This window comes from Myotis daubentonii, chromosome 19 (genome assembly GCF_963259705.1).
Source record: "Myotis daubentonii chromosome 19, mMyoDau2.1, whole genome shotgun sequence".
Lineage (NCBI taxonomy): Eukaryota > Metazoa > Chordata > Mammalia > Chiroptera > Vespertilionidae > Myotis > Myotis daubentonii.
The window spans coordinates 16037585-16062752 of record NC_081858.1 but is presented as its reverse complement, the minus strand read 5'-3'; the positions used below and the strand labels follow the sequence as shown (position 1 = coordinate 16062752).

General features: G+C 39.2%; 1 protein-coding gene across 5 annotated transcripts in view; it reads left to right on the top strand.

Annotated features, from left to right (window-relative positions):
* CDON (cell adhesion associated, oncogene regulated) overlaps positions 1-25168 on the top strand; it is a 75396-nt gene that overhangs the window by 7668 nt on the left and 42560 nt on the right. For all 5 annotated transcript variants that reach the window (XM_059676690.1, XM_059676686.1, XM_059676689.1 and 2 more), the window contains one exon: positions 24386-24521. In XM_059676690.1, coding sequence (XP_059532673.1) covers positions 24446-24521 — 76 coding nt within the window. In that variant the 5' untranslated portion in view covers positions 24386-24445. The remainder of the gene's footprint in view (positions 1-24385; positions 24522-25168) is intronic.

Sequence of the window (25168 nt, the reverse complement as noted above, 5' to 3'; positions counted from 1 at the left end):
ATCAGAAATGATGATACTGACAAGTTTGGAATTTGCTCCCTTTGTATATAGGTACATCTGAGAATTTATTTCAAGCCCTCTGTTGACCTAGTTATTTATTCTCCCCTACAACAAGTTATATATAAAGTAAAAATTAGTAAATGTACCTCTTGTCTCTGTTTTTTCCTCCATCCAGACTTTTCTACACTTGAATTTCAAGAGCGAGAAATAATTCATATGGGAAGAGAAAGCCTATGTCAGTGACTTATCCAAGCAATGAAACTATATTCTGAGGATATAATCTAATCATAGTTATCTAATCTAACCATGTACACATTTTGTGTCTGTAAATATATGTTAATTATTTATGTTAATAATTGATATTTAGAGTGATTGAAAGGAGTATAGAATCCCAAATCAAAATAATAATTTCTCTATAAAGCAGAAAAATAGACTGTGTTTTCACTGTTTTATACTTCTGTTTACACATAAAGCCTTCTGTACCCTCCCTGTAACCTCTAAGATCTCTCTTTCTTCTGTTTCCATTATCCTACCTCTCCAGCCTTCTTTTCAAAATTTGAGAGGGCTGAGAGGCGATTCAGAATGTGAGACAAAATGATAGTCGTAACTCCTGCTTAACCTGCTACTGCCTCATCTCCCTGTCTCCAGTCTTGGTTTTCTCTTTTCCAAATCATCCATTCTACATTTTGCCAGAGTAATGACCTTCCTAAAGCATAAATCTGATCGTGTGACTGCTCTTAAAACCGATTTCTTCAAAGACCCTGAATCACTCATTGATTAAAGCCCAGGTCTTCGCTAGGCGTACACGGTTCCTTACTACCTGGTGCTTCTGCAGTCCGCAGCTACAGTGCATTCCTCCCGTGACCAGACCCTGCTTTCTCTATTGCTGATTTGGTCGGTTTAGGATGAATCCCAAGATTCTCCCTTTCTGACAAGCTTCTGATGATGCGAATGACACTGGGCAGCCCACACTGAGTAGCAAGATGCTAAACTGTCTCCTCTAGATCCATGGATGATTTCAACACACACTTTTGTTCTTAAAAAGTCCATTGAAATCGGTGATTCTCCATGCCAAGTTCAGGTATACCACAGCTGCAAATAACGAAGATTAAAGAAAACTAGAGATGAAGGGAAAGTAGTTAACTGTTGCAGCTACCAGGACATCTGTGCCATTATTACCGGAACGCTTGACCGATGCTGCAACAATTTTATATATTTAAAATGTGCATTTTTGTTCTGTGCAACATTAAATGTCTCCAGAGAGCTGATGTCATGTTTCGTGTGTTTGTCTTCAAACACTCAGAATTACAGGAGTTCTCCTGGATATATAGGGACTGAAAAGTACATTCTGGCTTCTGTCTCTTGCCAGGGAAACGTCTGACAGTTACTGGCTTTTTATGGTATCAGAGTAAAAGTAATTATTATTCTCTATTTTACTATAATTTGATATCTGTTCAGTTGAGTAATCCTACACACTGTCTGGTTGGAGGTAAAGTTGGCAACAGAGACGAATGTTCAAATGGATAAAATACTGCTTTTATCAGGCCATAAAATTACTGCAGTGACATCAGAACTTGGCAGCCTCTTTTATTCCAATAAAAAGAAAAATAGCATCATAAGCTAGGGATAAGACATTTTTCCTGCCCATTTATTTTGGCTTCTTTTCATGGTTTTGGCCTCAGGGCGGGTGTATAACAAAATAACAACACAGGGAATAAGAGGCAGTAAGCATTAGAGAACAGTTTCAGCTGGGGTGGGCGTGCTGTTTAGCACGTACCTCTGTTCCAGTCATGTAAACGGTTCCTCTCAGATTGTTGACTAGGAGCAGAAGAGTGGGTATGAAGAATCCTTACCTGTAAAATGGAGTTGAACTTCATTATTTGCCTGGATATTACATAGCTTGCAATATATGGGAAGAAGTTTGAAGTTTGGCTTATAAGACGGCCAGGTGAGGCTGAATGTCTGAATGAAACTATGAATGCGACAGTACAGTTTTGTAGAAAAGGTGCTCTTGACTCTTTTTAAGCACCAGTAAAATAACATCATATTACCAATCTAAATCACTGTTCACCCTTGCCGTGAAATTAGATTTTTACATGTTAGCATGTTTTAATGACAACTCATATATCAGGATTTCAATTTGGTGTCCAAGTATCTGAGCAGTATAGCAGATCCTGAGCAGTATTGCAGATCCTGGGACTGCTGAATACTGAGAAGTTATTTTTATAATTCTCAATAGATTACTACACTCTTGAGTAGAAACACAGTAAATTCTTACTATTACGTTGTCTCCATAATTTACCTCAGTGGTTCATCTTACTGTGATCACCTTCTTGAACAAGGTCGTTTGATTGTTTCTTCCATTAAATCTTGGATATGCATCTAAAATGAAATTACAGGTTTTGTTCTGCAGTGAAGAGGATTATTTTAAACCTAATTTTAAATATATACTTCTGTTTAAGAACATATTGTCAAGTCATAATCTGATTAGAGAGTTCCCGATCTCTTAATCAGTTATTGTTTCCTATTTATTGAAAATTGGGCATACTTTCTTTTTTATGGTCAAGTCCTTTTTGAAATTAAAACAAAAACACATCAAACTTCTATCCAGAGCTCCCAATTCTAAGCTCTAATCTTCATGTTTTAGGTTATTTTGTATTTTAGTTGGATTTGTCTTTTAAAAGAAATTGCAGTTCTCATTTTTTGACTGTAGCCTATATAGGACTTTCATAGAGTTTTTATCATGCATTTTAGATTAAGTGTTTTTCATCTCATGGCTAACTCAAGGCGATTTTGAGTTATTACAAAATGGGTTGTTAACTGTGGTCTCCCATTATTAAGCTAGCAAACACACTTGTCATTATTTGTTATTTCTTTTGTGTTCGAGGATGCATTTTAAAAGAGCTATTGTCATAGTGGTTAGGCCTTAAAATAATTTCACATTTGTTACTATGACAGCAGCCACACTGGGGTTTTTAATCATACAATACAGCGTGTACAGGCATTCGATAGCAATGCTTTGTGGCATCAAGTAAAGTTTAGCTCAGGGATTTGACTACATACATCTTACTACTGTTAGCAGGAGTCTTGCAGCTAACTCCCAGAGTGGGTTTCTAAATGTGAGCCTTGTAAGTCCAGGCTGCATTTCACCCCACGTGCAAACACCAGTAGAAATTCTTTTAAAGAAAAATTGTCAGTGGTTTACTTATTTGGGGATTTCTCTTCCAGATCGGTAGATTATTAGGGGGAAAGTAAGGACATGATCAGATCTGTAAACAAGCCTTTGAACGCTTGATCAGATCCATGTTTTCTTAGCTAGTTAGACCATGTACAGAATACTTAGTTGTGGTTACAGATGTCAGCTGAGCATGGAATCAAATTAACAGGCACCACACTTCCAACTCCTGAGGCTTTTAACAGCCAAGAAAGAGGCCCCGAGTGTTGAATCTTTTTACTTGTGCAAGTTAGGGTTTTCCTCCCATTTGTGTCGAAATGTGATTTTTCTGGGAAAAACATCCTTTCACGTGACATTTAGTAGGCAAAGTCCCCATTCACTTGTAAAAGTTCTTTTTAATTCACTGAGCAATACTAGCATCTTTTGTGTCAGTTGCTCCTACCGGAGTGACTGTGCTGCAGGTATCCTTGGGCAATTTAATAAAGAAATAATATGGTGACAAAGGAGGGACATATTTATAGTTTTTGCAAAGCAGGGCCCATGCCTATTTGGGTGCCCTTCAGACTTACCAGGTGTTGCACCCAGAGGCCTGGGAAAGCAGCACACTGCCCTGGTCTGTGTGGCATGCACAGTCGGGCACCCGAGGGACCATGACATTCCCTGTGCTCACTTAGTTTCTTGGAGAGCAGTTATGAGTCCAATTACACTTCCTGTCTCATGGTTCTATTTATCACATATTAGGTGATAGATAGAACCTCCTTCTCTCTGTTTCTGATATTGATCATTTCTTAAATAACTGTTATAGAGCCCATTGTATGTTGCAGAGTGTTTTACATGCATTTTTCTTCCCCCCCTTTTGCTATTTACCATAAATGCACGAGATAGTAAAATTTTCATGAAAATGGCAAAGACAAATGTGCAATTTGTCTGTTTTTCATTTCCCAGAGGTGCTAGAAAAGGAAGACAAGATAAATGATTGAGCATTGGGATCAGATACAAGAGTTTTAATGCAGCTCAAAGTGAGGTCGACTTTAAAGTCCCTCTATGATTGGAAAAGCAGGCTATTTGAAATGGTAGTTTTCTAAAACTTAATTTAGGCTATAATTGCACATTTGTGCTTCGAAATTGCACATTTGTCTTTGCCATTTGTAAACCACAACTGCATTCTGGATTCTATTGACCTAATGGACAATATCGAAGTGAACTTTGCCTAAGGTACAATTGAGCCACGATGTCTTGTATTTTAATTCTCTTTCCTCTAAAGAGGTCATTTCCTTATTTTTTCCTAGCTACAGGAATCCTTTCTAACACCTTTCTTTATAGCAGGTACTTGGATGCTTAGAAATTCTTTAACAGTATATTCCAGCTGAAATGAAGTTTGAAATTTCTTTCCAGTTATATGTAGAGTAAGGAAAATAGCAAAGATGGCTTTTTAGAAATAAATCTCATTTTCCATTTGTGTCATTAGTTGTGGGATGAATATAAAAGCGACATTGATATGCTCTTTGTCTTAACAGTTGCTCCATGGTACCCCTGTATCCCAAACATGACAGGTGATGCTGAAACGCAGTCTGTTTTTCATTTCCCAGAGGTGCTAGAAAAGGAAGACAAGATTTGCAGTTTTAAGTGATTCTTTTAGTATTACTTTTGGCAACTGTTAACTATTTCTCTTTTGTTTTATATCACTCTATATGTTGAATAAAATAAATGCCAATTCTAAAGCATTTAATGATAGCTAATTTGTGTTTCAGTGTAGATTAGAACTGTTGTTAACTGTTCAGAGAAATAGTTTAAAAATGGTTTCGTGACCAGTTTGATGGCCAGCTTGAGGAGGAAAGAAAGAAAAGTAGATATTCTTAAAGGCACGTTTTGCTCCTCCTCTTTTGTTGGAGTGAAGACTGAGTTGTAATAGCAACAGAGTCCAGCTCCCAGTACGAGGTGTGAGGCTGTTTATTTTCACTCTGGAGATGTATATACTACAGAAGGGAAACTCTGGCCTCGCTAAGCCTAAGCAAATCATTACTTATCTGCGACCTGGCAGGCGATTTGATTAAGGTTGACAGAGCTCGTATAATATCAGAACCAGGCCCTCTTACTGATTGATGAGCCTTGTCAGTAAGTTTTGTGGGTTTTTTGTTTTTTTTTTATCTGAAAGGAGAAAAACTGGACAAGAATGAAAACTTGTTCAGATCTCTAATTGCCAAATATAAACCAAGTCTGTAATGTAGTTTTATCTATAGTGACTGATACGTATTCATTTGTAGGCTGTTTTCTTAGGTTATAATTAAATGGGTTTTAAATAATATTTCTGTGTCAGCAGCCTTTACATGATTAAAATTTGAAATTTTAGAGATTTTGATTCATGTTCTAACATATTTCTGAACTTGGTTTTCTTTGATGTTCTATATTTAGTATAGTAGAATTTTTATCCTATAAATAATTTTTCTCTTCATTCTTTGAGTTCTTTGAAATCCTTGTCTTTAATTTAAGGCATTTTTAACCCCTTGCTTTCTAACTATATGACTGATTTGCATATTTGTAATGGCATATCTGCGCCATTGAGTGTGTGACTGGAATATGCCAGCTGTTCTTGGCAACACTTTATTTTATTTTATTTTTTTAAATTTAATTTTGTTTTATTTCTTAAAGTATTACAAAGAGTATTACACATGTCTCCTTCCCGCCCCCCCTTGACATTCCCCCGGCCTCCCCCACCCCCCCAGAGTCTTGTGTCCATTGGTTATTCTTATATGCATGCATACAAGTCCTTCGGTTGATCTCCTACCCCCTCAAACCTCCCCAGGCTTCCCACTGTAGTTTGACAGTTTGTTCAATGCTGCTCTGCCTCTGTATCCATTTTTGTTCATCAGTCTATAATGGTCCTTATTATCCATAAATGAGTGAGATCACGTGGTATTTTTCTCGGCTTCCCAGGGGCCGTCTGAGCCTCACAGAGGCCGTCCCAGCCTTATAGGGGCCGTCCCAGCCTCACAGGGGCCGTCTCAACCTCACAGGGGCCATCACCTTGGCAACACTTTAAATCAGTCTACATACAGGACTGAGTCCAACGAAAGAAGACCATTTCTTCTTTATTATTCATATGCTGTTTAATAGAAATGAATATAGGACTGGAAGCCCACTCCCCCATTTGAAATAAATTTAGCATATGGGATTTCCTGATTAATGAAGAGATCGAATGGAGAATGAATTAGTTTCCTGTAAGTGGAATTTTGTTAACCTGGGAATTTTCGGGTAGAGTTAGAGTGCCTGGGGTCAAATTCCGACCCCGTCGTATCCTAGTGATACAACCTCTCTGCCTTAGTTTCCGCATCTGTATAATGGGGATAGTAACTGATCGGGCTGGTGGGTCATCTCATTTAGTCCCACAAATAGTGATTGGCTCTTGGTAGGTGCTTCTTGAAGATGAGCAGCTGCTGTTCCTATTGTTGCTACTGCTATCTACAAGATGGCTGGTATTGACAAAATGTGATATAGCTAAATTAGAGACTGTCGAGTCAAAATGAGTATGGATTAAACTTTGGGGGAGCTATAAATGTGGGAGTAAGCTAGGATTATGTTTGTGCTCTTGGGTTGGCCAGCATGTGGCTCCCAGCACAGAGAGCAGTTAGGTTGAGTGCTGTATGTCATAGCTAATGGTGAACTTTTGGATAAACTCTTGGATCCCCAAACAACTAAACACCATCTTAAACTTTCTTGCCCTAGATTTCAATTTTGTTACTCTCTCTGTCTCATCTCCTCAAACTCAATATAAACATACTTCAGTTTAATACCAGGAAAATAAAATTTCATTTATAAGAGATGTATTTTCTAACTCACCTTATTAACATGTTCTTAAAAGCAAGGGATAACTGTCATTGTAACCCTTTGCTAACTTTTTCAAAGGGAAAACTTCTTGTAAATTCCTAGTATCTATTAAATAAGTTTTATTACAATCTCATTTAATTATGTACAAAATGAACTAGATGCAAACTTTTAATAATCTTAAATTTTTTTAAGATTTTAAATGTTGAGTTTAATAGTAGGAAGATACTTTGCTTATCTTATATTTCACTTGTCTATTTGATTTGAGTGTTTTAATTTTAAGTATGATTAACATTTTTCCTTTTAATAATGAACTTGTTTTTAACTACTGGACCAATATTTTGTGGGCCAATCCCTTTAGAAATCTACCCAGATATATAATGCTGAAAAACTAAAACCATGCAATGAAATGTATGTGTGTATTAATCTTTACTAATTGTCGCTAAACCATAGTACTGTGGGATCTTCACAGTACATGTGTTCCTAGTGTTGCATAACCATCTGCTGTGTCACGTGCTTTTCAAATTTGGCACATTGTGCTGCCATGAGCTAGGGTAATTCACGTCTCCTGCTTTTCTTTTTACCTGTTTCAAAACTTTATTTGTACCGTATTCTGTAACATCATTAGACCTTCACATATCATATATATGATCCCAAAACACAGATGAGATTGGGCACTGAAATTTCATGGCGTGTCTTCATTGTTTGCCTGATGATTCAGAGTAAACTGACACTAATTTGAGTTTCAGCAGTGCAGAAACAATGACATTTAAAAAAACCCGATTTTCGTGCCTCTAAAAATCCATCTGTGGACTGAAATAGAGAAAAAAAACACAAAAACCTGATAGGGTTGAGAATCTTTTCAGAATGAGAAGTGGCTGGGGATTCACACCGAAATCAATGGACATAAGAACAAACCTGTAAAAGCCCTGAAGAGGACTTTTATTTAGAAAGCCATGTGTAGTAGGGGGATTACTGCGTGTTCAGATTTCACCCCTGTCATTTATTAGCTGTGTAGTCTTGGAGAGGCCATCGGAGCTTTCTGCATTTCCGTTTCTTCATTTGTAAAATGGAAATAATATGTCTTTAAGATTGTGAGGATTGGTAGCAATATATGTAAAATCTTTCACTCATAAACTTATTACTTGGTAGCTATTGTTGTTCTTTGAATATTTAATCTCATGACAGATGTTTGGTAAGATGCATAAATATACATATATTTCCAAACAAACCAATTATTCTCTCAGTGGAAGCAGGAGGCAAGGGTGGAGTCGAGTGTCGGAATTAACTGGCCAGGGTTTCCATGCTGCATGTAGAGTCCTGCCTCCCCCAGTCAATCCCACGTGACCCACAGTTACCACTGGGGATGTGTCATTACTGTCTTGTGTGGAGGCCTACTGACTGAAACACTGAGTCTTTCTCTGGGAGCTCTGATTTAAATACTTGCATAACATTTTGCTTTATATCTACTTACCATAAAGATGAACTTAGTTATTTATCCAAGTAATGAGCACATTTATATTGCCTGAGATTGACAGGGAATGACAGATTTACTTCACATGTATGTATAAATTAAATTAGCCTTGTGGCAGATTGCTTTAAAAATGTGCTTGATTTTTCTTAGATATTTATATACCAAATTCAGGACTTCAAAAAAAAAGTGTTGGCAAGAGGTGGGACAGATGACTTAGTGATTTTAAGGAAATCTATAAAACTATTTACCAGTTAATTTAACCAATTCTCTTCATGGATATTTAAAACCCCTCCGAGAGTTATCTTCCCACTCAGTAATAGCATTAGGTGGTAGAATTTTGTTTTAACACAGCTTGCTATTACATGATTTTGACTACACAAAAGTTCATGTCATGTAGCAGGAAACATGACTATGGACCGTAAAAAACCTGATATTTCTGTTTTTTTTAATTGAATTTGTTGGGGTAACATTGGTTAATAAAATTATGTAGTTTCAGGGGTACAGTCCTATAGTACATCATCTGTATATTGTGTGTTCACCATCCCAAGTGCAGTCTTCCTTCCATCACCATTTATCCCCCTTTTATCTTCTCCTACCTCTTCTCACCCCCCCCTTCCCCTCTGGCGATCACCATACTGTTGTCTATAAGTTTTTGTGTGGGTGGGTGCTGGGTGCTTAATCCCTTCACCTTTTTTACCCAGACCCCGTCCTCCTCCCCTCTGACAGCTGTCAGTCTGTTCTCTGTGTCTATGAGTCTGTTTCTGTTTTGTTTGTTAGTTTATTTTGTTCATTAGTTTCCACCTATAAGTGAAATCATATAGTATTTGTCTTTCCCTGACTGGCTTATTTCATTTAGCATAATACTCTCCAGGTCCATCCATGCGGTCGCAAAGGGTAACATTTCCTTTTTTATGGCTGAGTAGTATTCCATTGGGTAAATGTACGACAGCTTTTTTTTTTTTTTTAATCTATCCATCATCTGATGGGCATTGGGGCTATTTCCAAATCATCTTGGCTATTGTAAATAGCACTGCAATGAATATTGGGGTGCTTATATTCTTTTGAATTAGTGTTTCTGTTTTCTTCAGATATATTCCCAGAAGTGGAATTGCTGGGTCATAAGGCAGTTCCATTTTTAATTTTTTGAGGTAACTCCATACTGTTCTCCACAGTGGCTGCACCGATCTGCATTCCCACAGCAGTGCACGAGGTTCCCTTTGCGCCACATCCTCACCAACACTTGTTTGTTGATTTATTAATGACAGCCGTACTGACACGTGTGAGGTGATATCTGATTGTGGTTTTAATTTGCATCTCTCTGATCATTGGTGACACTGAGCATCTTTTCATATGTCTATGGCCATCTATATGTCCTCTTTGGAGAAGTGTTCGTTCAGGTCCTTTGTCCAATTTTTAATTGGATTGTTGTTGTTTTTGGTATTGAGTTTTATAAGTTCTTTTATAAACTCCTTATCAAAAAAAAAACAACCCTGACATTTTAGTCTGTAATGCTGATCTCTTGTCATAAGTGTCTGAAGGAAGTCTATATTATTCGTTTTAGCTACAATTCCTTATAATAATCCTAAAAGTAGAGATTTCCATTTACCCACTGTTGGTCCCATGACTGTAGACTGGAATCAAACCTGAGGCCCTTCGGTCTGCAGGCCGGTGCTCTAACTACTGAGCAAACCATCTAAAGTGCTTGTGTGTGTGTGTGTGTGTGTGTGTGTGTGTGTGTGTGAACATTTCTTTATTGCTTTCAAACTGAAGTGCTGAACTAGTTGCTTTTGATTTAATTTCTAGAGCTGAAATTTTTTTGATTTTGAGTACCTTTGCTGGGTCCTTTTCTCTTTCATTAGTGCAGTCATTTTTTGGAGTTTGCCAAAGATGAGGCAAAACTAGGATAAGAGATGCATACAAGCTTTTAAGTGTGTGTGTGTGTTTTCATTTAAGCATAGCACTTGTAAAATGCTTGTTATGGAATTCTAAAGTTGAAAAAAATTGTAGCATTTTCCCCCCCTTGTAGGCAGAACGTAAGCCATACTAAATTAGCAAATGTTCTACATGACATTCTCCAGGAAAAAGAAATATATCAATTTAGACTATCAAAACAAAAACTTTAAACCACCAACTATAAGTTTTTAAAAAATATTTTAAATATATTTAATAATTAAATATATATTTTAAAATAATATTTTTAAAAATTGGGACCCCTGTGAAACATTTTTATATCTCACAAAAGTTTAAAATTCAAATATATGTATCTATCTATATTGCTATCGATATAGATGTGGATACTCCAAGAGTTAAGATGTCAGAGATTTAGGAAATGAAATCAAAGTCTCTATTTTCATGTTTTACTTTGTCTCCACTCAATGCATTTTTGTTGATAAGTGCATGAGAAACTGCTTTTTGTATTAGTAGGCTGCAGATTCCAACTCTGCTCATCATCTATCTCAGAAGTTGGAAAAAGAGGTGTTAGAAAATTAAGCAAAGAATCCAACCCATGGCATTCTTAAAGTCTAAGACCCAAGTTTTATGACATTATGTACAGAATAAAGTTAAAACTCTCCTCTAAATCCCACCAAAAAACCAAAACAACCCCCTCCCGTTGTGCATGGAAGCCAGTGCTGACAAGGCTGAAGGGAAGGGTCTGGCCACAAGGAGGTAGGGATGTGTCAGCGTATGGAAACGGATTTTACAGACTGAGGTATGGCTAGCGTTGTGTACATAGGAAACATGAGTATAGTGCAATGTGAATAATTTAAGAAATATATAAGGACATATATCTAAGTGAGCATTGTATATTTCAGGAAGTCTGTCACCTTGGAAGCTGTATGGTTAATCTCACATTGCTATAATTGTGCCTAGAAATTTGGAGTTCTTTTGGGATTATTTATGGCACTTAACACTTTTCTTTTGGTGTTCGTGATTTTTTGTTTGTTTGTTTTTGGAAATAGCCATTAATGAATATATCAGGTGATAATGTTGGAGTTAAAACTAACTATATGGGGTTAAAAATCAGGTGTTACCATAACATAATGAGAATGGCTTTTATGCCTGGCTTATACCTTGGCACTGAAAATAATTAACAAAGGATTTTCAGAAAAGTTTTGCACAGAGGAGCATCCGTGTAATAATGCATCTCTTCTAGGTTGGCTCTCTCTGCTGCTGTGTTTTTTCGCATGGTGTATGTATGTGTGGTGTGTACTAGTGTACCTGTGCGTCTCCTGGATGAGTTGAATCCTCGTTGAATCCTTCCTTTGGCCATCTTTTTACTATGGTCCAGTGTAATGTCACAACGCAGCAACGTGCCACCCAGCAGAGCTGTTCCAGCGAGCTTTGCTTCATTTCTGGGACAGGCTAGAACTAAGGCCGAAACTGCTTCTCAGGCTCCCCCAGTTGGACTAAACCTTCATGCTGTATTGTGCTGTTTGCAGAGATCCTGTGATCTTAATTGAATTGTTTTTCTACTTCCTAGTTCATCAAGACATTGTATCTTGATCATTTCTTTGATTTTTAACTTCCTATCCAAGTTTTCTGGGATGCAAATTTTCTTCACACAGGCCAGTGTGTGTTTTTACTTACCTTTAGACTCATGAATCCATTTGTGGTGATTATGAACTATCTAGTCATCTGTGGTTGATTTGTATGTCAGCTCATAAAGGGGCGTGGAGTCCCATTATCGATGCAGGGCCACTCTTCATGGTGCTCCAGCAGCGGCGACGAAGTGTGTCTGACCTAATTAATACCCATCACCAGTTTGAGCAAAGCAGGGGCCCCAATGAAATCTAGACACTCTCAGTTATTTTTATGCAGCCAGGTTAAAAGATGGAAGAAGCTAGGAAACTCGTATCGCCATGTTTCAGGTCTCTAGGGACCTTGTAACTCAGCAGGTAGCATAACAGTTGTGACGGGTCCACTGCTCAACCAGCATTGACTCAAGTTTATTAGAAATTTCTAATTCTTCTCATTTTGCTTTTTCCTAAATATTTGTGTGTATTAGAATAGACTTCATGGAAATGAGTTTCTCCTTGAGGTTTTATTTCCTTGTTATTAAAACCAAACCCCTTTCGTAACTGCCCGGGGAAAATGTGTTTCATTTGGTGAGCTCTAAACAAAGCACTGGACTTACTAACAGCTGTATTAATTTTATAACCTAACACTTATCGGGAGCTCTTTTCACGTGTCTTCATATTCCTTCTTTTCATTCTTTATCAGAGAAGTTTAGCCAAGTGTCTGCCTGGCTCTTTAGCTGTCTGTTCAGGTTTAGCTAGTTCTCAGCAAACTTAAAAATGTTGCTTTTAGCATTTGTTTTGTGGTTACCATAACTCTTGTTTTTCCCCAGGAAACCAATTCCAATGACAAACTGGAAAATCTGCTGAGTGCTGGATTTGTGGCAAGTGTTGACTCTGTGATGCTTGCAAAGTAATCCCCTTGCAACTTGCTGCATTTTGTCTTTTTGATAATTGCTCCCAAAGCACTTCGTAGAATTTCACCGGTTGTGTGCAGCTGTGCTTGTAAATATTTGTAAGGCTCCTGTACGACTCACTGTGGATTCCAGAATTATCTTATCTCCACAGTTCTTGGTTTCCTGTGCTCTGGAAGCAGGAGGAAATATCTCCTTGAAAGAGAGTGGAACAGGAACACTTGACTTTTTTTGTGAAACATACAAATACTGTGACTGGCCCTAACTCCACGCTCGCTCAGACCTCCTCTTTGGTGTGTAATTGGGACCACATTGACTCCTATTGCAGCCAGCAGCCCTTCCCTGCTGCCTTTTTCTGCTTGTGACCTTTGATCTCAGCGACCTTTCCTGGGGTTAGTCCTAGGCCCTTCATTGTGTTGGGGCTGAAGTGGCTCATGTGGAGTTGATTATTTCTCTGCTCATTTGGCCTTTTTGGTGCCATAACTCCCAGTCACTTCCATTTTCCTCTCTACATTTGAGGCTCCGCAGTGAAGGGAAGCGCTTTGCCGGCAGCAGGATCGGTTTGTATGCTTGACTGACCCGATTGAGACTCCAGGAGTGGGGGAGGGTTGTGAAGCCTGTAGGTGTCAACGTTCTTTAAGTTGATCTGAATGATTGCACCCTCATTAAGTGCTCAAGACGTGGGTACTGCGGAGAGCTGCATTTCATCCCGAGGGCTCTGAATCCTGGAAGAAGAGAGCTCCGCAGGTTACTGACCTGGGCCTGGGGGGCTGGTGTCCTGCAGCTCCACTTCTGTATGTACCCCCTACCCCTCTGAGCTGTCAGTTGCACATGGCTGCTTGAAGGGGTTCTTCAGTTGCCGAAAGAACTGGGAAGAACCCCAAGGTGAATACGCTAACTTTGGATGGTGTATTTGTTGGAACTAGATTTATGGTAGCACTTTCTTTGCCTCTCCTTTCACCCTCCTCCTGCCCCTGCCCATTCTGGTAAAATCACTGAAGGATGGATGCCAGCTGCTCCTCTCATTTTTCAGGACCCCATGTGGACAGCATGATGACTGTCACTGATCAAAGGCTCCGTGATCACGAAGGAGTCGGCAGTTGAGGAATGTGTCTGATTGCTCTAAACTGCAGTTGAAAGATAGATGTGTGTGAAACGCAGGGACATTCTGAAACTCATTTAAAACAAATCTGTTTGATTCCATCCCTGGAATATCAATTTCGGTCTTTTCTTTTTGTGTTTGAACTTTTCTTTTTATATTTTAGTAGTATTGATAATGTGAATGATTTTGAATGAGGAATTGCTACCCCTTCAAATGTGGTGGTTTTAGGGTTCAGCCTGAGGCCCCCTTCTGAATAGCGAGTCAGTTCTTTTTTTTTAAAATTTGGTTTTATTGCTTAAAATATTACAAAGAGTAGTGCATATGTCTCCCCCCCCCCCTTTTATCTTCCCCCAGCCTCCCCTACCCCCCAGTGTCTTGTGTCCATTGGTTATGCTTATATGCATGCATATAAGTCCTTTGGTTGATCTCTTATGACCCCCCCCCCCCCGGCCCCAACCCTTCCCGGCCTTCCTGCTGTAGTTTGACAGTCTGCTCGAGTCAGTTCTGCTGTTGCCTCCCAAGTCGCTCTTAAGCAATCCGCCTTCTTGCTGCTTGCCTACTAGACGTCTTTCTTCGAGTTCCACTTATGTCCACCCCAGCTCATTAGCTCCACACCTTAGGATACCCTCCCTCCATCCCTTGCCACCCTCAAAACAGCAACAGCAGCGCTGGCCCGTTTGCTTACTGGTTAGAGTGCTGGCCCACGGGCAGAAGGGTCGAGGGTTCGATTCCCGGTCAAGGACATGTACCTCAATTGCAGGTTCTATCCCTGCCCCCATTGGGGCACATGCGGGGAGGCAACCAATCCATGTCTCTCTCACTGTGATGATTCTTTCTCTCTTCCCTCCTCCCTCTCCTTCACTCTCTCTAAAATCAATGGAAAAAGTATCCTCGGGTGAGGATTAAAAAATAAACCAAACGACTACAACAAAAAGCCAGCAACAGCAAACCACTCATGTATTTCCTGTCATCGGAAACGTCACTTACTCGCCTGTACAAGTCACAGATCTGGACAGCAGCCTTCCCTCCTTTATTTATGGCAGAGGCACTGGGGAAACAGAGAAGTGGGCAGATAATGGATTCCAAAGATGTGTAAGGGATTATATTCTGTCCCAGTCCAACTCATTCACTATCCAAGTTCTGTCAGTTCTACCTCTTAAACATCTTTAAAAATACCCATGTCTTAAAAAGTAATTTTTAATTTTTTAAATGGATCCCCTGATAATTCTCTAGCACAGGTCCCCATCCTCTTTCCCCACAGCCTTTGAACCCCTCTTCCCCTCTTCAGCCACTCTTCACCTTGCAGCGTAAACGATTGTGGAAAGCCACAAGTCCAGTCTTGTCCCTTGCCTGCCTACAAGCCGTCAATACTCCCCTGAGGATAAAAACCAAACCCGTAACCTAATTTATAATGTTTTTTTTATACTCAAGCTTTCACTCACTTCTGTGACCTTAACTCTCACTACTTCCTATCCTCCTGTTCTTACTCTACTTTCCAGCCCACATTTCCTTGCTTCTACCTCTAATTCTGCACACACTCGACTCCTTCTGCTTGGAATGCTCCCCTCCCCTTGCTTTTCATCCCCTCTACCCTGCCCTGACCTTATCCATTGATTCACCTCGCTGCTGTGTCCTCTGAGAAGTCTCCAGCCCTCTCAGCCGAGGTTAAGTGACCCTTCTGTTTTTCCTACAGCACCTGTACTTGCCTTATTCTGCTCCCCTATCCCTCCCTCAGGTAACTACTGTAATTCCTGAACACCTTTATTTCCTAAAAGCATTGCCTCTTAGCAAAAACCATTTCCTTTGATATTGATGGAAAAAGTCATGATGTGGTCCGTTCCAACCCAAGAACATGAAAAAGTTTCCCAGATAGAAAAAGAAATCAACTAAGCAATAAAACCAATTTTGTATCGGTGGTAAACAGTATTTTGAAAGTAAATAAATACAGCTTGTTCTAAATACATTGCAGTGAATTTATTGTGCTCAGGAAGGAGAAAGAGGACTTGAGGGTGATGACTGGTGAAGGAGGGCTGGTGAGGAAGTCCTTCCCAGGGGGCGGAAAGGCAGGAAATCTTCCTGACTTGCAGACAGGAAGTCCTTTTAAGGCACATAGTTTTCGTGCATTCACATGCCCCAAAAACAAAGTTACAGGCCAGCCAGTGTGGCTCAGTGGTTGAGCATTGGCCCATGAACCAGGAGGTCACCAGTTTGATTCCAGTCAGGGCACATGCCTGGGGGAGACAGCGGATCGATGTTTTTTTTCTCATCTGTGTTTCTATCTGTCCATCTCCCTTCCTCTTTTTCTAAAAAATCAATAAAAACATATTAAAAACAAACAAACAAAAAACCACACAAAGCTACAGTACAGAAAAATACCTTTATGACAAAATAAAGGCTGAACATTGGGAGTGCTTCCCAGCTGGTGGAGATGTTCACACGCACGTCACATGGGACATGAGAGAACATGCTCACTGTGCCCCTCACTTGGCATCTGTACAGGAAGCACCGTGTTCTGGGCCCATCCATACATAGCAGGCCACTCCAATCCTCCAGACCAAATACCACGGTGTCATGTAAACTGTGGGTGTATCTTTGCCCAAAGGAGCCATACAAACGACTGATCCTCAGGGAGGCGGAGGCCCCGTCTGATTTGTTCATGGCCGAGTTCCCAGCACAGCACAGTGCCTGACACATAGTAGGCCCGTACCAAGTACAGTGTGTGGAATAAAAGGTGAATTCATCTGCTTTGAACTCTTTTAATACTTTTTACCCTCTCATTGCACGTATGGCACTTTTCTTTATTCCAAAGTTATGTTCACACCCTCTTTTCTCAATTAAGTCGGCGGTAGCCTCGAGTTCAGGCATTGCGACTTTTTCATCTTATCTCTGTACCCCTCACAGGCTCTCGGCCAATGTTGATCACCTATGTACGGAATTAATTGATTGAGTGAATATTTCCTGGGAAAATTAGGGTTCTTGGCGAAGCCTGCAGGAAATACTAGCTTCCTCGCTAAATTGTTCAAATACTCAGAATGAAGAAAACGTCGACAGGAGATGTAAAGTTGGATGTGATTAAGATCAAGGTTGTTCAGTGGGTTAAGAAATGTATGGCATGTTTGACTTCCCTAATTGAACTTGTGCTGAATTAATCAGCACTTAATAAAAAAATTTAAGTAGACATGTTTTATTTTTTCTTTTGTAGTTGGTACAGAAAACTCATATTTTCTCAACAGCTAAGGAGTAGTCTGGTTTGAAATACGGTCTGAAAATAAGGATCAGTTCTTTTACAGAAGGAAATTACTGTTTTATACAGAATGGGATGCCTTTATAAAAGGAAACTAACTTAAAGAAGTCTCTATTTTGAAGAACAATCCCAATCCCAAATCCAAGTTATTGTTCACAAGTTAATCATAGTTGTTCCAAAGCCTGAAAGAAAACTAGGAAAGTTTGATATAGGAGTAGAGGGAGGGGAAAATTCAGAGACAGCTTTGATTGTCCTGAGGAAAGCCAAGGCACTGCTTCAAAAACAAAGGAATCAAATCTAGAAATTCAGGAAAGAGTTTTCCCAGAGGATTATTCTGGCAGCGTGTTGAAGGGTTATAAAAGCATTAAGTTCACCACTGAACAATAAGTTAAGTAAATGTTAGGGAAGTGTTTCCTCTCTTATTACCTTTAGCTTCCCTTTGCCAACAGAAATGCCTCAGAGCCTGGGATGGCATAAGAGTATAGTTTGTTGTAGAAGACAAATTGCCTTCTATGTGGGTGTGAGGGGGAGACTTACAGCCCCATAATTTAGGAAATGCCCGCTATTCTCGAGAAACTTCAGGCCAGGACTCAAGGAGCAGTGCTTGGGGCATGTGAAGGTGGGGAACTCTCCAGAAATGTTTTCCAGCACGCAGAGAGAGTTGTCCCCTGATCTGTAGGTTTAATGGGCACTACACTTAGCTGTTTCATTTTGTTTTGATTTTTTGGTTCCCTACTCTCTTTTCTGGAGAGACTGGACTACCAGATACTTTCCTCTCAGACGCTTACATCAGCTCCTCAGAACTGCAGTGAGCCCTGGCCAGTGTGGCTCAGGTGGTTGAGCATCATCAGTGCACTGCGAGATTCCCCTTCAGGGCACATGCCTCGCTTTTGGGCATGACTCCCAGTAGGGGGCATGCAGGAGGCAGCCAGTGGATGGTTCTCTCTCATCCATGTTTCTCTCTCTCCCTCTCCTGTCCTCTCTCTCTTTCTAAAACCAATAAAAACATTAAAAAAAAAGAATTGTAGTGAAATAATAGAATTATGTTGGCTATTAACTTCCTCTGCAGATATGAAGGAGGCAGCAGAACTTCCCCATGGTCATGTTCATTTCCTTTGAGACCAGTGAATTGGATAAGTCTTAACAGTTCTGTTTTCACATGGGGAATTGATCGGGTCTTTGCCGAAGTGCAACAGCAAGGCAAGACTGAACCAATTTAAATCCAACCCCATAAGTTATTTTACTACCTCCAGTAGTTTAGGGAAGTAGAGGTATATATGTGCTTCATAGACAAAAGCATTAATGAAGGGTCTAAGTTTTGAAATGAATGGCAATTTACTATTTTGAATGCTAGCAAATATTGCCAAAAGTGTCAGCAGTTTTTGCATACAAATTTTTTTTTAGAGAAATACATGTTATAAATTAAAGTCACACAGTATAACAGTAATCTTCTATCCTACTTTAAAATAAATCTGGGGTAAAAAGCAGAGATTTTTGTTATCCATGATATTTTTTGTAATTGAATGTTCAGATTGACAGGGTTTGATAAATGTGGCACGGACAGTGCTGATTCTTTTTGTATTACTGTTTCACATTTTTAAAAGTTTATTATTGATTTTAGAGAAGAAGGGACTTGCTGTTCCACCTGTCCAAGCATTCATTGGTTGATTCCTGTATGTGCCCCAATAGGGGATTGAATCCCCAACCTTGGCATATTGGGACACTGCTCCAACCAGCTGAGCTCCCTGGCCAGAGCCTTGCATTACTTTTATGTAAACTTAGAATATTGTTAGATTAGACAGTGAATGTTGCTTTATGACCAATCAAATATTTTAATTAATTGCTCAAATTCATGTTTTATATTCACTCTGCTTAGCACAGTGTAGGGATCTAAACTATATGCCGGTGAGTGGGAGTCCCTTCACACTGTGTTGATGGTAGTTGTTGGGGATAGGGTTGTACATTGTTGCTGTCTTTTTCTTTTTGGAAAAAAAATTTGACTATATAAAAAAAGTCTTAAAAATGTTTGTGCTTCTTGACCCAGTAATGCCACTTAAAAAAAAAAAGTGGTTAAAGATTTATGGACAAAGATATCCATAGTGACATTATCTGTATTAGCAAAAAAATAAATAAAAAAAAATACAGATATATTAAAAAGTGTAGGCTAACTGTTCAAAAGGGAATAGCTAAGTAAATTAAACTACATTCAATAAAATATAGCTATTACAAATTATGTTTAAGAATAATTTTAATAAGTAAAAATCATTAGGTAAATGAATAAAGCAGGATTTAAAACTTGTATATATGTTATGATCTCAGTTATGTAAATATACACATATGGAAAGGATTAGAAGGAAAAGCAACAAAATGTTGATGTGTTATCTTTGGGTGATGAAAATGTCATGTTTAATTTTTTTGTATATTTATGTAGTCCACATTTTCTATGCTGAATGTGATTTTTTGTCAGTGAGTATTTGTAGTAACATGTTAACAACTTTTTGCTTGTAAAAGTAACATATTCATTATAGAATATGTGAAAAAACTTGAATATTTTGTTTGAATATTATGTTATGTACCTGGCATTATGTTTTTTTGGGTGCTTTAAAAAAAATTCTAAGTGGGAAAAACCCTGAAGTCTAAAACAATGAAAGTGTGATTAAATCAGAATTCTATTCTATCTGGTTGGTTGAAATCAGAATTCTGTTTTTAATTTGTGCTGAGAATATTGGAATGTTAAATGCACTAGAACAGAGGTCAGACAGCAAGTTATGTGCTAAAGTGGTGAGTGGTGCAGTGGGCTGAGGTGCACTTACCATGCTGTTTCCTAGTCAGAAAAGAGGACAAGAGAAGGATGGGACAGCTTTTATGCAGGGGGGAATTCGGATTGTTGTTTTCCTTGCTAAGGTAAATTTTTATGGGTAAGAAAGGTGACATGCATGTTAAAGCCACAGATCTATGTGAAATGGCAGGGACCTTGCTCAGTTGTGGTAAACTGGCCAAACAAATTGTTCATTTAGTAGGGCAGTGCAAGACATATATACTTATGTATAAATTATAAATATATAAAACATAAATATGTACATTTTATGTAGTTATATATTACATATAAGTGATATATATATAAACTTGCTAGTCAAATAGCATTTATACTAATATCGAATTTCCTTTTTTGACAAAGAATACTTTTAAAAATGACATAGCATTGAGCAGTTTTCCAGTAGTGCAATAGAACTCAGGGCCTCCTCTCATTATCATAATTCTTTAACAAACTGAGCAAGGTTGCCATTCATAAACATAAACCAAGTTAACAAATATTTAGTAAGTGATTGTTATGGTCATAAGTTCTTTCCAACTTGCAAAATCAACACATAGTGTGTTGCAGTTCTGGTCAAGATGACGGATGGGTAAACGTGGTACTTGGAATCTATCCCAACCACATCAAAATTATAGAACAATCATCATTGAGAACCACCTGAAATCTGAAAGCTGAACAGAAACCCTGCAACTAAAGATATAAAGAAGAGGCCACATCAAAACTAGTTGGAGGGTCAGGGACGTGAACGGGCTGGTCCCAAACCCACGTGTGGTGGTTAAAAATGGGAAGGGATACACTGACTGTGGTGGTCCTCCTGCGGGCAGTGGTCCCAGCCCCACACCGGGGCCCCCGCCTAGGGTTCCAGTGTTGGGAAGGGAGGTCCCCCTAACTTCTGGCTTTGAAGACCAGCAGAGATTATGGCTGAGTGAGATAGAGGGCTTCTGGGGTCCCAAGTGTTCCTCTTAAAGAGCCCATGCATGGACTTACTCCGACTCACTTGCTCTGAGCTCCAGCGCTAAAATAGCAGCTCAGAAGGTGCATCAGGGACATATGGGGAAGAACTGAATTATCTGGCTTCTGGTGAGGGCTGAAGGGCTAGCTTCTTCTCCGACAAGTGCTGCCAGAGGCTGTTGTTACTTTGCCGAGCCCTCTCCCCAGAAAGCCGGCAGGCAGGCACCATATCTGAGTCTCTATCAACCTGGCAAACATTTTTCACGCTGCCCTGGTGATTCCTAGAGGCCTGAACCCACCCAACTTTTGGCTTTTCCATACAAACAGCCTGTCTTGGCTCATGGTTTCCTAGAATCTCTCAAAGGTTCAAAAACCGCAGATAAGCAGTGTCTGGCCTTGGTGAGTTTATACAGTGGAATATGACTCAGCCATAGAAAAGAATGAAATCTGCCTCTGCAACAACATGGATGTACACAGGTGGTTTATGCTGAGTGAAATAAGACAGAGAAAGACAAATGCCAGGTGATTTTTACTGATATGTGGAAGCTATGCAACAAAATAAACCAACAAGCAGAACAGAAACAGATTCAGAGATACAGAGAACATTTTGACAGTTGCCAGATGGCAGAGGGCTGGGGGAATAGGTGAAAAGGTGACGGGATTAAGAAGTACAAATTGATAGTTACAGCATAGTCCTGGGGATGTAAAAGTACAGCATAGAGAATATAATCAGTAATGTTGTGATAGCTATGTATGGTGTCAGATGGGTACTAGATTTATCAGGGTGATCACGTAGTAAGTTATATAATATCTAGTTACTATGTTGTAGACCTGAAACGAATACACATCAACTGTTATTGAAAAATTTAAAAAATTAATTAAAAACAGCATGTTATGAGTAACCTAATAGAAAGATAGAGTCAATAAAGGGTATTCCTGTGTGCTAATATTTAGGCAGCAATAATGAGCTGTGAAATTTTAAAGGACAGCTGTAAAACTCAGTAGATCATGTGCTGGGGTTAAAGTTGACTCAGGAATTTTTTTTACTACTTTTCAATAAATAAATAGTTGAGGAAAGATTTGGCAAAAGGAAGAAAACACTCCTCCTTGTCCTCATTCTCTCAGGAAAGTGGCTCCTGTTAACAAGTTATTTGAATGTTTACTTTGCCTTGACTGCTGAGCAGCGGTGTGTCAGTTCTTACCCTTGAACCAAGTGAGAATTCAAATAAACCAAAAATGTTTTCACACAGATGGCCCCTTCTTCCCATGAGTGGTACCAAAATATCCTCTCCCGTTTGTAAAAAGAGGTGGGCAAGAAAAAATTGGAAAGGCAGCCCATGAACTGATAGTCCTTGATTGGGATAAAGTTGAAATTGCTACTTGTAGATTTTAGAGTATCTGGCATAGAGAAGTAGGCATTTTTAGCTTTGCTGAATTGCTGTACCCTCTGTCTATTAGAGGACCCCCACAAAAACAAACCTTCCCTTGACTGCCATTCATCTCCATCAGTTCTCCCTGTTATTCTGCTGCTCGTTTATCGCAAAGCTCTTACGGAGTTTTCTGTGCCTGCTTTCTTCGTTTCCTCTCTTCCCATTCTGTTGTGAACCCACCATCAGTCTTTAGTTCCTTCTTTATTGAAACCACTCTTGTCAGTATCACCAGTATTTCCATGAAGGCTTTCTGGTGGTATCCCACTTACTCTATTTCTCAGAGTAATTGAGAGAGTTAATGACTCTTCTAGAAATAATTATTTTCCCCATTTTTTCCCCTGGATATAATATTCTCCTTGATTTCTCCCAGGCTCACTGGTGACTTCTCTTCAATCCCCATTGCTCCTTTCTTTCCCCTTGTCAGTCTAAGCGGTTGGAATCTCCCAAGGCTCCTACCTCGTCACCTCTTCTCTCATTTTCCTTTGAGAGCTCATGCAGTGCCATGGGTTTTACAGGTCTAACATCTACATTTCCAGCTCTGACTCTCTCCACAGCTCCAGACTCCTACGTGTGATTGTCGATTGACGGTAGGTAGTACTGAGATGCCTAATGGGCTACAACAGCACTGTTGACCGTACCCCTCTTTGTCATCTCCCTCTCTCCGGTCTTCTCCATTTCAGTAAACAGAGAGCTATTATTTATTCTGTTAAACCACAACTAAGTTATTCTTGGCACATCTCTTTATCTCACACTCTATATCCAGGCCTTCAGCAAATTCTGTTGGTTCTGTCTTAGGATATGTTCTGAATCCACGTACTTTTCACCACCTCCACAGCTGACTCACTGTTCTACCCACCATGTTCTTCCCTCTCTCCTGAGTGATTACATTACTCTACTTGGTCGCCCTCTTCCATGTCTGCCCACTTCAGCCTCGTCCCTACCAGCCAGTGATCTTTCTAAAGTTTAAATGAGAGCCCATCATTCCCCTTCTCTAAGTCCTCTAAGGGCTTGCCGTCACATTGGGAATAAATCCCAAAATCATTTTTAAATTCATTTTTTAATTACAGTTGACATGTCATATTATATTAGTTTTAGGTATACAGCATAGTGATTAGACACACACCTACAAACTGATGACCCTATTAAGTCTAGTACCCATCTGACAGCATAGAGTTATTTATACTATATTTATTACTGTATTTTCCTATAATATATGTAATGTATATTGCTGTTCATTACATCCTCAGAACTTTTTAGAACGAGCAGTTTATTCTTCTCACTCCCTTTCTCCTTTTGCACTCAATTCCAAAATCCATCCCATGGCTTTCAAAGCTGGATGGGATCTAGACCAGCTTCGCCCTGTGCTCTTCACCTGGCTCATCCACTCTCACCACAGTGGTCTTGGGATGTTCTGCACATTTGCTAAGTAAACTGCGTCCCCAAGGCCTGCACTTGGTGTTCAATTTGAACAATCCATGAGCCCGAGTCCCCTTGTGAAAGAAGGGAAGAAACCACTGGTTCCAATCTCATAGGGTGGTTGTGAAGATGAAGTTAATGTAGCAAAAAGCACTGAAATGGTGTCTGACACATACTAAGCACTATATCAATGTTTGCTATTATTTTGTTGGTTGTTATTTCTGCTTTTAAGGACAGTAGAGGAGGCATGCGTTTTGATTGTGTTGAGTTGTAGATGTGTGTGAGACATAAAACAAACTCACTACAGGCGGTGAATGTGTTCATTTGGAATGATGGATTCTGCATAATAAGAGGTATTCCCAATACTTTGGAAGAATGAGCAAACCTTCTAACTGTAATCTAGAACCCAGGGATTAGCTTGTCAGTTGTGAAGATATGAATCATGCTCACAACTCTATTGACGACTCGGATCAATGAGGCCAACTCTTTTTGTGGTTTAGATTTTCTTTTCTTTGAATGTGTTTCAGTGAGCCAAGGCCTGGATTTTGCTCTGGAAACCTGTCCTGCCGTGTCCATAACCTGGCGCTATGCATCCGGATCCTGGACCCCTACAGACACTGCTGTATGTCACTCTTTCCTTTCTGTGCTCCTCTGTGAGTTCAGGTAAGAATAGAAGAACCGTAGTGTTTTAACCGAAGCGTCTCCTCTTCTTAATCTTAAAACAACAACCTTGACTTCAGTATTTTGCTGGTGGTGATGGATTCTAAAGACATTTATAAAATTTGTTTGACCAAATTTTAAAACTTTGATTAACTTTGCAATTTAAGAATCTTTTAGTAGTGCTTCTTGGGCATTAGCAGGCCTTCCCATCATTGTCCTTGTAATTTATGCCTTTTATTGCCTTAAAAATAAATATTTTGCAATTGTGCCTTTTTCAGTAAAAAGATATGTTTCAAATTTCTGAATTTGGAAATTATAACAGGAATAAAATGCTGACTACATACCACCAAAAAGAAATTTTAGCATCAGCATGTAATAGTATTCAATTTGGAGTAAGAGAATTTGGTTAAAAACCCAGCTCTCATGACCTTGTCTAATTTGTTACCTAACTCTGTGTGTTACTGAAAAGCTTAAATGTGTTTGTTATTAAGTGTGTATAGTAAGCCTAAGCCTAACAATGGCCCACAGGCATTTCTTTTTACTTTAGATTTGTGTAAAGATGTATTATGATATACATTGATGTTTACTCATTAAATAATATTTCTTTTCCTCTGTTAAATACACTGTACAACTATATTAGATTTAGTAAG